Source organism: Orcinus orca, chromosome 8 (assembly GCF_937001465.1).
Source record: "Orcinus orca chromosome 8, mOrcOrc1.1, whole genome shotgun sequence".
NCBI lineage: Eukaryota > Metazoa > Chordata > Mammalia > Artiodactyla > Delphinidae > Orcinus > Orcinus orca.
In genome coordinates this window covers 90880344-90893127 of record NC_064566.1, presented here as the reverse complement: position 1 = coordinate 90893127, position 12784 = coordinate 90880344, and the positions used below count along the sequence as shown (strand labels likewise).

At 41.2% G+C, this 12784-nt stretch overlaps 1 protein-coding gene across 5 annotated transcripts in view; it reads left to right on the top strand.

Moving 5' to 3' along the window:
- Nucleotides 1-1502: 1502 nt before the first annotated feature.
- Nucleotides 1503-12784, top strand: part of USP28 (ubiquitin specific peptidase 28) — a 56960-nt gene continuing 45678 nt past the window's right edge. For 2 of the 5 annotated variants that reach the window (XM_033434558.2, XM_033434562.2), the window contains exon 1: nucleotides 1503-1718. In XM_033434558.2, coding sequence (XP_033290449.1) covers nucleotides 1662-1718 — 57 coding nt within the window. In that variant the 5' untranslated portion in view covers nucleotides 1503-1661. Of the gene's footprint in view, nucleotides 1719-10389; nucleotides 10521-11705; nucleotides 11768-11929; nucleotides 11994-12784 lie in introns of those variants that run through there. The other 3 variants (XM_033434561.2, XM_033434560.2, XM_033434559.2) reach the window with 3 other exon arrangements.

Genomic DNA, 12784 nt, shown 5'->3' with positions numbered 1-12784 from the left:
TATGCATACCTCTTTCAGATATATGGGTGTAGAAGGTCTCTGGAGGTCTTTTAAGGAAATTTTCATAAACAAGAGTTATAGGTTTCCACCGCATTTAAACACATTAAATAAGCAATTTCCTAAAATGAATGTGCAAAGGCAAACGAGTTGCTCCAGAGACATGGTAAAGACACACGGAAATAGAGCTTTCTGGCAATGTAGAAGTATGCAATGCTGCAAAGAAAGTGGACTGAGAAATCAACTTATTTTGCTATGACCCCCAGGTTGAGGCCAGGAACACACGTTTTGATTGCCCAGGAGAGAAAAAAAAAAAAAAAAGTCAAAGCCACAAGCATAAAGAGTCCTACAACCATCAGACATAAACACATAGCCTGCTGAACGTGGAAGATTATGATCACGCTGCCAGTTTACCTGCCAGGGAAAAGAGACCCCCTGAATCTCCAGGTGAAGGAAGTAGCAGCAGTCGTGGTCTAGACTCCTGAGAATAATCAGGTCTCCCATGGGAGCTGCACCTGCTCTGTACCTGTTTCCTTATGCCTCAAGCTGTGCTTCCATGCAGACTAGAAACGCCTGCAGGTGAAACATCACAATCACATGAGCACAGGAAAGACCAGCATCCACATAAAATTCACACTGAAGGTGCTGCCCAAGGGCTAGACCAGGGCAACCAGATAAGCACTACCCTCTAAAAGAGGCCCTTCCCTACCCAGCCTCCACACAGATTTGGACCAAAGTGTGCCAAGTGGATCGTCATTGCGATACATGTGAATAAACGTGAGACAGGGTTTAGCAGTTACAATTTCCATCAAATTGTTGAAAACACGACCCAATTGAGGACACCTTAGCTCTTAATGTGCCATCATAAGCATCTGGCTCAAACTTAAAACCCTATAAAATTTTAGTTTGAACGCCATAAAATCTAAAATGGGAAAACCGGGCAGTTCTTGCTCCCCATGCCCAGGTCGGTGTTAGGGCACTTCCCTGAGCACCAGTGAATCCAGGCTCTGGTCCGTTTGGTTAGCTTTACCCGTCAGACCACTCCATTCAGCCTCTGCCTTTCCTTTTCTCAAGGATGATAAATTTTTCGTGTCACTGGACTTGGAAATGGCTCCACCGCCAGGTGGAAAACCCTCTATTACGCGGTCCCTAGACAGGTTCCCCAAATGGGGAGCAGCCTGAACTCGTCTGTGAGGAGTCTTGAGCCGGTGGTGAGTCCTAGAAATGAGCAGGTTTGAGGGACGACGGCAGAGAAGGAGACTTGCGAAAACAGTGTCCACAACCCACACCACCATTTCCTGGGCGTCAACCGCCCAGAACACACCGCTCGGGGGCAGACGCTGACCGTTAGGCGCGGGCGGGGCCTGGGTCACGTGACCGGCGCCGGGTCATATGCCGGCGTATGCGGGAGCACGTAAAGAGCGGCTCGGCCCTCGGCCGCGCGCTTGGCGTGCGCGCGCAGGCCGGGGGCGGGGCGCGTGGGCTGAGCCGCCGGCGCGCGGCGGGGTGGAGGCGGGGCTCTAGCGGGGTGGAGGGCGGAGGCAGGAGCACCTCCTCCACCTCCTCCTCCTTCTTCTCTTCCTCCTCCTCCTCCTCCTCCTCCGGCGAGGCTGGGCTGGCCGCGGCGGCGGGAGGCGGGTGACCTGCGGCGGGGCGCCTCGGCCATGACTGCGGAGCTGCAGCAGGACGACGCGGCCGGAGCAGCCGACCGCCACGGCTCGGTGGGCCCCGCGGCGGCGGGCGGGAGCCGGGGGGGCTGGCTCCGGGTCCCGCGGGAGTAGGGGGTGCGGGGCCGGGGCGGGAGCGGCGCGGGGCGCGGGGCGCGGGCGGGCGGGCCTGCGGGGCTCCGGCGCGGGGCCAGGCGGGAGGGGGCTGCGGAGGGCTCCCGGGCCCGGCTGGGGAGAGGGCGGCGCGCCGGCCGGGGTGAGCCCCGGGGCTCGAGGAGGAGGGTGAAGTCTCTGCAAGCCTCGGTCGCAGAGATTGAGGACTCTCTTCGGGTTCGGGGACGGGCTGAAGTTCGAGGGAGATTAGCTAATTTGGAAAATCAAATATAAAGGGCTGGACGTGGGCTGTCTGTATCAGGGATCTCTAAGAAGAGCGCTCCTGGCGCCCGACCAAGGGTGAGAAACTTCCGAAAGGGGCAGCTTTGGTGGTTTTTGTTTTTTGTTTTTGTTTTCGAATCCGTTTTAGGGCAGTGCTGTTCTAAGAGTCTAAAGCAGACCGAAGTTACCTAAGTTAAAGCCAGGATTTATCTACACCGTGTGAAAGACCAGGGGTCCTTGTTACCACTTCATGCCTTCCACACACACCCCTATTTTTTTAAGCAGAAAGCAGCCTTCCCAATTACTGCATTCATCACTCTAGATTTTTAAGGAAGGGGGAGGAACAGAACAGCGCGATGAATACAAGGTATGCTGATAATGCTTTCCCTTTTCTATTATCTAAGAAGATTGAAATCAATACGAGGATTTCTGGGCTAAGGTGGTGAGAGTAAAAGAATACTGGTTTGAGAGAAAATCAAACGGCTAATGTCTGTGCGAAAAAAAACTTGGGAAGTGGGCAATTTGAGAAAGTCTTCTAATGTTACTTTGGAATGTTATAACTTAAGACTACCCGTCACCCGTCAAGTGCTAAGCTGTTTCAAGACAGAATTGGAATCCTGTACCAAGTATTTAAATGCGAGTTTGGAAGTGAGGAATTTCATAAAATATTTACAGTACAGAGCTGTCAGATACTTCCACGTGAGAAACCTTTTATGCCTTTTTGTTTTTCCTCTTCAGGCACTCGGGAGACCAATAGTGTGTAAAGTGACCGCACTTACTTTTTAAACTCCTGTAATAAAAGATACCTCTGGGTCGTGGACTCAAAAATGAAAGTAGGCAGATGGTGTTTCATGTGCTGATTTGTAATAGAAAAATTGTTAGGTGTTTACCAATGCCTGTTGGAACCTGAGTCAGGATTTTCTTTGGTTTCAGAGATCAGTTCTATTTGTTTTTAGGACAGTGAGTTAAAAACAGATGGGAAAATCTTAGCTTTGAGACAGTCATGTTGATTTGGAGAAGAGACTATTTTAAGGGAGAGCAAGTCATTTAAATTCGTTGGTTGACACCATGTGCCTTTTGGTCAGCAGCAACTGCATTTACCTCTGCCGCAGTTTGATAGGTGACCATTGTCTCAGCACTCTCTTGTTTAAGAGTTCGTATGTGAGGTGTTTGATGAACACTTGTATATAAGTCATAGCTATTTTTGGAAAGATTTGGAACTCCAGTGGCTGTGGCTAGCTGGAGGACCCTGATTCCTGGCAACCTGCAGAGTGATGACATTTACTGTTCTTCTCAGTGATTCGCCCCATACAGACAGATGATAAGCTTGGAATGCTTGATAATGTTTGCCCTTTTTGTTTTTGCTAATGTAAAATGCTTGAAGTTAGCAGGCTAGGCTGAAGGAGTCTTATATGAGGAAATTACCTTTCACATCTCAGAGGAAAGATTTTAATATCTTCTTCCTAATCTTCATAAATTTCATGTTAGAGTGGACTCTATTTTGAATTCTCTGAAGCATTCTACATTGCCCTTAAAGGATCTTTCATTGCTGTAATTGAGGGGAGCTCTCCTCCCCTGACACTAAATCTATTTAAAACCTAGAATGCTTCCCTTCCATTATTGGTCATTTGTACATGGAACAGGCAGAACCCATTATAGCCGTCCAAGATTCGAGTGCAAGAAAAACGTAGTACTCTTGAAATATGTTCTCAGTACGTACTCGAGTCTAAAAGAGGGTACTATTTCAATCAATTCTTGACTTAGATGAAAGCCAGCAGCAATGTTTACTGTTATTGTAGTTTACAACTTGAGGTCAGGTTGGCTCTTAGAAACCTGTGGTCCTTGGCAGCTAAACTAGGGCTCATCACACGTTCTGCTAACTGAAGCCCTGTGAAAACCTGTCAGTTTCCGTGAAAATTTAATGCTTTCTTTTGATTTTTTGGCTTTACACCCTCTTTTTTTTTTTTTTTTTTGCGGTACGCGGGCCTCTCACTCTTGTGGCCTCTCCCGTTGCCGAGCACAGGCTCCGGACGCGCAGGCTCAGCGGCCGTGGCTCACGGGCCCAGCCGCTCCGCGGCATGTGGGATCCACCCGGACCGGGGCACGCACCCGTGTCCCTTGCGTCGGCAGGCCGACTCTCAACCACTGCGCCACCAGGGAAGCCCTTTACACCCTCTTTTACCTTGTCTCATTAATTGTGATTTTTGGAACATCAGTAAGTCAGTGCTTGGTTGGCTTCCACAACTCTCATGCCTCCAGCTACAAACAGTTCCTATTCACACAGTACTTTTAGTAAATTTATAAAACACATTGACAAGTAACACCTCACCAGGCAAGATCTTCCATGTATTTTGTTTCATCCAAGAAATTTAAAGCAATAGCCAAGTGAAACATTTTTCAAGGAAAATAATGACGCTGATAATAGTAGTAGATAACATTAATTGATCATGTACTGTATGCCACACTCTGTGCTACGAATTTAACATATATTATCTTAGTACTTATGACAACTCCAGGAAATTTTCTTGTTAAATAATTTGCCGAAGGTCACCAAGCTAGTCAATGGTACAGCCAGGATTGAACCCAGGCACTTCTGACTCCACGGAGCCCAGGAAATCCCTGATCCTACTTCTTAGTCAGTAGACGCATTGTTTTGGGTCAGATCCTTTCTATTACTCTCTAGAACTCTCTTCCTGATGTTTTAAACTTTCAGTCCTCCCTGCACTCTTTCTAAATAGATAACCTTCCTTTCTACTTAACTGAGCTTGCTGATACCTTAAGAGCTCTCTGTCTCATATTTGGGTTTTTTTTCCCCCCTCTTCAGCATCCCTTTTTCTCTCAGTGGAAGAGATACCTTTCCCTTCTCCCTTCATTTCTTAGAGATGAATCTAAATCACTGGTGTCTAGAGACCTTTTTGACTGTGACTACTGGGGGAGAATGCTCCAGTAGAAGCCCGGGATGCTGCTAAACATCCTACAGTGTACAGGATAGCCCCCCCTAAACAAAAAGCTGTCTGGCCCAAAATGTCAATAATTTTGAGCTTAAGAAACCCTGATTTAGATGTCTCTCCTCACATGCCTAAGTTTTCTTACATCTTCCTTATCCGAACCTAACCCCCAGGCACCTTCACTGACTTCTGCTCCCTTGCGACTCAGAACATGGTCCATGGACCAGCAGCATCCACATCACCTAGGAGTTTGTTAGAAATGTAGAAATTTTGGGTGTGCTGTAGCCACCTTGTACTTGTCCTGCTTCCAGACTTTTTTGAGTTTATGAAGCACTTTAACATTTATTCTCATTGACTCCATGTAGCAACCCTATGAAGTAAAACTTAGTGCGACTAGGAAGTAGAGTTTGCAAAGTGACACAGCTAGTAAGTGCTAAAACCAAAACCCTGGCACAGGCAGTTTTCTCCTAGGATATCAGTATTTTTACTACAACCTCTAGATGAGTTTTGTTAGCTGGGCAGGTCACAATAGTTTACATTTAAAAATCATTTTTTCATTTTAGTAACAATTACTGTATGCATTACTTCACTTCATAGTCACACCAGTGCTGTCAAGGCTTATGGTATACTTTAGTTTCCAGGTGTGGACATTGATGCTCAAGAAAGTTGAAATTTGCCTAGAGGCTAATGTGTGCTAAGAATCTGGGCTACTTAGTGCTATTTCCACCATCAAGGCTTTATAATAAAAAGGGAGGTCAAAATACCAGACATTCAAAGGCAAATTGAAGATCTGCGTGAATAGGTGCTGGCAGCTGCTGCGTGATGGTTGGTAGTCAGGTTAGACTTGAGATGCCCTAAACAAATATGTCCTTTTTCAGTATTCCAGCCCAAGTTAGTACTTTCCTGCTGTCTTTTTTCTTCGTGTGTGTGTGTGTGTGTGTGTGTGTGTGTGTACGTGCGTGCGCGCGATTGTGCAAAGGTTTCCCTTTTTATTCAGTTGAATAAATTCATATAAAACTAACTTTTAAAGTGTACATTTAGTATATTCACAGTATTGCACAACCACCACTTCTGTCTAGTTCCAAAATATTTTTAACACCCCAAAAGAAAACCCACTAAGCTGTCACTCCGTATTCCCGCTCCCCCTGGCAACACCAGTCTGCTTTCTGTCTCTGCATTTACCTGTTCTGGATGTTTCATGTAAATGGAATTGTATAGTACGTGACCTTTTGTGTCTGGCTTCTTTGACTTAGTTTAATGTTTTCGAGGTTCATCCAAGTTATAGCATGTATCAGTACTTCATTCCTTTCAATAATGGCTAATATTCAACTCTATGTATCTATTACATCTTGTCTGTTTTCCCATTGGTGGACATTTGAGTTGTTCCTACCTTTTGTTTTTTATGAATAGTCCTTCTGTGAACATTCACGTACGAATATTTTGAGTACCTGCTTCCAATTATTTTGGATATATACCTAAAAGTAGAATTGCTGGATTATAGGGTAATTCTATGTTTAATGTTTTGAGGAACTGCCACACTTTTCCACAGCAGCTGTACCGTTTTACATTCCCACCAGCAATGTACAAGGGTTCCAGTTTCTCCACATCCTCCCCAAACACTTGTTATTGTACATTTTTGCTTTTTTTTTTTAACATCTTTATTGGAGTATAGTTGCTTTACAATGGTGTGTTATCTTCTGCTTTATAACAAAGTGAATCGGCTCTGTACATATACATATATCCCCATATCTCCTCCCTCTTGTGTCTCCCTCCCACCCTCCCTTCCCCCACCCCTCTAGGTGGTCACAAAGCACTGAGCTGATCTCCCTGTGCTATGTGGCTGCTTCCCACTAGCTATCTGTTTTACATTTGGTAGTATATATAAGTCCATGCCACTCTCTCACTTCCTCATTTAGTTTTGATTTGCATTTTCCCAATGGCTAATGTTGTTAAGCATCTTTTCTTATGCTTATTGGCCATTTGTATCTCTTCTTTGGAGAAATGGCTGTTCAGGTCCTCTGCTCCTTTTTGAATTGGGTTTGTTTGTCTTTGGTGGTTTGAATTGTAAGAATTTTAATATAATCTGGATGCTAGACCCTTATCAGATTTATGATTCGAAAATATTTTCTCCTATCCTGTAGGTTGTCATTTCACTTTCTTGATAACGTCCTTGGATGCACAAAAGTTTTTAATTTTGATGAAGTGCCACTTACCTATTTTTTCTTCTGTTGCTTGTGCTTTTGGTATAATATAAAAAGAATCCATTGCCAAATTCAAGATAATGAAGATTTACCTTTAACTTTCTTCTAAGAGTTTTATAGTTTTAGCTCTTATATTTAGATTGTTAATCCATTTTGAGTAAGTTTTTGAATATTGTGTGAAGTAGCGATCAAACTTTACTCTTTTGGAAATGGATATCTAGTTGTCCTAGCACCATTTTTGTTTGTGGTGTGTGTAAATTTAAGGTGTACATCATGTTACTTTGGAAAATTTGTATATTATCATATGTTTGCTCCTGTAATGATATTTATCATATAACATACTTATAGCGCAGTATTATTGTCTACATTCAATAAACTGTACATTAAATCTCTGTGACTATTTTAGTACTTGTTACAAGTTTGTACTCTTAAACACCATCAATCTTATCCCTACAGCACCCCCAGTACCATTTTTTGAAGAGAATATTTTTTCCCCATCAAATGGTTTTGACACCCTTGTCAAGAATCAGTTGACCATAGATGTATAGTTTTTTTCTGGACTCCCACTTCTTATTCATTTGTCCATATGCCTGTCCTTATGCCAGTACTACACTGTCACGATTACTGTAGTTTTGTAGTAGGTTTTGAAATCTTAAAGTGTGAGTCCTCTAACCTTGTTCTTTTTCAGTATTGTTTTGGCTCTTCAGGGTCCATTGAAATTCCATATGAATTTGAGGATCAGCTTTTCCATTTCTGCAAAAAAGGTCATTGGAATTTTGATAGGGATTACACTGAATTTGTAGATCACTTTGGGTAGTATTGATATCTTAACAGTATTAAATCTTTGTAATGATTAGTTTTATGTGTCAGCTTGACTAGACCAGAAGGTGCCCAGACATTTAGTCAAACATTATTCTGGGTATGTCTTCGAGGGTGCTTCTGGATGACATCAGCGTTTGAATTGGTAGGCTGAGTAAAGCTGATTGCCCTCCCTAGTGTCTGTGGGCCTTACCCCTTCAGTTGAAAACCTGAATAGAACAAAAAGGCTGAGTAAGAGGAAACTTTACCCACCTGACTGGGTGCAGGTCTTCTCCTGCCCTCAGACTGAAACTTATATCATCAGCTCTCCTGGTTTTCAGGCTTTCCAGATCTGACTGGAATGACACCCTTGGCTGGTTCTCCAACTTGCCAACTGCAGATCTTGGGACTTCTCAGCTTCCATAATCCCAAGAGCCAATTTCTAATAATAAATTTCTTAATTCACACGCACAGGAAACTAGGAATACAGGGTCTCCTCATGTGCTTGCACACACATGTGCCCTATTGGTTCTGTTTTTCTGGAGAACTCTGACTGATACAGTCTTCCAGTCCATGAACGTGGATGTTTTTCCATTTATTAAGGTTTCCTTTAAGTTCTTTCTCAGTGTTATGTAGTTTTTAGTGTACAAGTCTTTCACCTTCTTGGTTAAATTTATTCCTAGGTATTTTATGCTTTTGGATATTATTGTAAGTGTAATTGTTTGCTAAATTTCCTTTTCAGATTGTTCATTGCTGCTGTATAGAAACACAGCTGATTTTTGCCTGTTGATCCTGTGCTCTGCAACTTTGCTGAATTTATTTATTAGCTCTAGTGACTTTTTTGTGGATTCTCTGGGATTTTACATATCATGTCATCTGTGAATAGAGATAGTTTTACTTTCTCCTTTCCAGTATGGGTGTCTTTTATTTATTTTTCTTGCCTAATTGCTCTGGCTAGAACCTCTAGTATAATGTTGAATAACATTGGTGAAAGTGGGCTTCTTTGTATTCATACTGATTTTAGGGGGAACTCTTTCAGTCTTTCACCATTGTGAATGATGTTAACTGCGAGTGTTTTTAAATAAAGGCTCTTTATCACGTTGAGGAAATGACCTTCTCTTCCTAGTTTCCTGATTGTTTTTATCATCAAAGGGTGTTGGATTTTTTCTGCATCGACCAAGATAACTGTGTTTTTATCCCCTTCATTCTGTTAGTGTGGCATATTACATTGGTTGGTTTTTACTGGTTTCCTTTCATGTCTTCATCAGTCATGTTTTCTTAGGCATCCATTTTCAAGTATTTGGCTAAGCTTTATCTCTTCATTCTTTGAGATGTGCAGAGTATACTCTACCTTTCCATTTCTCCTGCCAGCTTCCTACCTCTGTCATCACACTTGGTTTATTCAGTACCCCTATAACTCATGGTTAAGCTTTCTTTCCCTAGTCTCATCCCACTTTAAACTAGTTGTTGACATGTGCTAGATGAATCCCCTTAAAGTACCTTTTTTACCCCTCATATTTCTTCCCTGCTGAGGAACCTGTAATAATTTTTTATTGTTCATTAGATCAAGTCTAAACTCATCCTGACATTTAGAACCCTTCATAATCCAATCCCACATCACCTCTCTGGTCCCTGTTATTTACCTTAAATGGAAACTACACACTGAGGCCCATCTAATAATAACTTAAAATTTTACTGTTAGATTTCTAAAATTATAACCATGTAAACTTGATTTCTTATATCTTTTCCCATATTTTCTTAGTTTCTCAATAAACCTTAGCAGTAGATTGCTGAATGGCATTTTCTTTAATTTTTGAAGATACACTTCATAAGACCTTATTGTAACAGTTTCCTGGCCTCGTTTCTTGTATTTAGTTGGGGCACATATGTATTTAAAGAAGTGAAAAAAATATTGTCTTAATGTATTCAAAAGTAAGAAAAAAACAAGGTGCAAGACATGATGTGTAGTATGAAAGAATATATTTGTGTGCATAGACCATTTCTGGAAAGATATGTCAGAAACTATTAATAGTGATTACTCCTGGGAAATGGGACTGGATGGGAGGAAGAGGGAAATTTCCCTTTCATTTTATATCTTTTTGTGCTGTTAGAATTTCCTACTCAGTGAATGTGAAAAAAAAAAGAGATGAAAAAATGTGAGTAAATAATGATCAGTTCTTTTTTTTCTTGCTTTTAATTTTAGTTTAAACCCCACTATACCATTTAGAATTAGCTAACTTTTAAAAACTTTTAATGCTTTTTAAAAACTTTAAGCCAGTTGATGAACTGAAACAGTGATTTTCATCATGTACCTAATTTTTTGCACCATTAAAATAAGTTATCAAGTAGCCCATTTCGGGAGATTTAGTTTCATTCACTAAAGAAATGCTATTTGTCAATTGTAGAGTCATAAGGCACTTTAGATTTCTACGTTATGAGTAAATTGGACCAACATGGAGTTGTTGCTGGGAGAAAAACTGAAAAAATACCAGGGCTTTTGTGGACTTGTTCCTTGTTTTGTGGAAGTTGGAAAGGTTAGTGACAGTCTCAGACTGTGTTGTTAAGACCCTGTTGTATAGGTTGGGTTTCTGGAGTTGCTGCTGTATATTTTCTTTGACTCTTAAAGTTATTCCTTTGCTTTCCTTGGGTATTTAAGTTTTATTTTAAAATTAGAAAACCAGATCTTTAACTTTGGAGGGAATTTTATTAGGCACACCTTGGTAGTTCTTTGGAGTAAAGTAACATTTATCAATTATGTACTTAGTTTTAAATTTAGAAATGGCTTTGTAAAAAGAGACAGTCGAGATCAGGAAATGTGTGCATGAGAATGATGAAAATAGCATCCCTGTTTGAAGGAATGGAATAATCTAGAAATTAGAAGAAATAACTATAGCATCACAGTGCTAAACTGGGTATTTGAAGATTGTGAGATTAGTAATCTCACTAATTTGCTGATCAAAGAGTTTTAGTTTAGTTGCAGTAGGATTAGGACTATAAAACTTCATAGTTTAATGTTTCACTGGGTGACTAATCCTGTTTATTGCTTACTAGAAGGTGAGTTATTGTCTTTGCTTTAAGAAAACCTCAGTCCTGAGAAGTTTTGCACCAAAACCACGGAGTAGTTGAGGTCGGAAAGCTTGAGTTCCTTCTTTCTAGAGATTTCTGTGTGCCTGTCTTTTTTCACTGCCTCTGGGCAAGAAAAGAGAGTACTCTTTGTTTCATGAAAATAATGTGTATTTAGCTATAGGGAAGTGCAAACATGTTGGCTCTTGCCAGTTATTTGACCTCATTATGACTGGAGCACAGGCTTTGTCTTGTCTCATGTTGGGTGTGTACTTTATGTGTAGCATCATAGTTAGGGTGAAGTTAATATTTAAATCAGCTTCCTGTGAAGTTCCAGAAGAAACTGTGAGTTAGTAATACCGTAGGATCCTAATGAGCTTAGCTTGTCTGTTGTGGTAAAATTAACATGTCATATATAGTACTGATTGCGTTGTCTGTGTGAGAATTTAGGTTTACCTAAATATTTATAAGACTGAGTCATGTCATAGCAGTTGTTCATGTGTATCACTAGCATAGCTTAATCCTTGTGAAACTTGTTATTCAGACTCTTATTTTTGATTAATCTTTTAATTCAAGACACTTGATGACAAAATAGGTTTTGTAAACCTTAGTTTTCTGATTTGCACAATGAAGATAATGATTCTTAACTTTTTTAGGGTTGTTCCAAGGATTTCATGTGTGTGTGAGGCATCTAAGGTTCCTGACAGAAAGGCGTTCAGTAAGTGTTAGTTACAGTTGTTAATAGCACTGTCCTATGGCTAATTCAAATCAGCTAGTGTGTTGTGTGATTCTTGCCTTTACAGAGGCAGCACTTAAAACAGTTAGGAAACCACATGGTGAGAGATACCAGGTAAAGCCAGTAAGTCCTATTCCTTTGCAGGCTTATTCGTTCCCTCAACATGGGAGGGGGAGAGGATAGTGAGGGACCAGAGTTCTTGAAGGAGGTAAGATGAATATAATGTCGTTCTTGACACTGTACAAAATGATTTTATGTAGCTGTCATCTCTGCCCAATAGCTTTTAAAAAAGGGAAACGAAGAGTTTATTTTCCTTTCCTGAGCGTATTATTCTAGATGTGTTAATGTCCACTGCTACCTGTTACAAAGTGGAGACAGAGGAGTGGGACTTTAACCCACAGCCAAATGTAATGGTTAGTAAATTATTTATCATTTCCATACTGTATTTCATTGATTAGCATTTATTTGGCATTCTGAGATCTCTGAAATTGAGATGGTCCTTACATTTACTATCACCCAAGCAGCACATGTGGTGTAGTTACCATAGTCTGCACATGTGTGGGCTTAGTCATAGCTGTTCCTGCCGTCATGGCAGTCGGGTTATATGCACTCTTGGTACCGCAGGGTTAGTTTACTTGCCATTTAAAAGGGCTTTAAAAAGATTGAAAAAACTATGAAGAAAGGCATAGAAATAGAACAGCAGGGTACAGATTTGATTTCATGTGAAGTAAAATATTTGTCATTGGAGGAATGATTGCAGTTTCAAATTTTCTTGCAAAGCTACAATCAAGTGCATTATGGGACCTCAGAAAGGAAGATACTATAGGTGTTTTAAGCTTTTTTTTTGTTTTTGCTGAGAAATATGCCAAAGAATTATCTATTGCATGCCAGGCAGTGCACCTGGAAGTAGGGTGAATTGCTCTATTTCTCAATATAAATGAGACATTTTGGAGCTACAAGAAGCTGATGTGACCAGTTCATGTGTCTCCTAGGACTGTC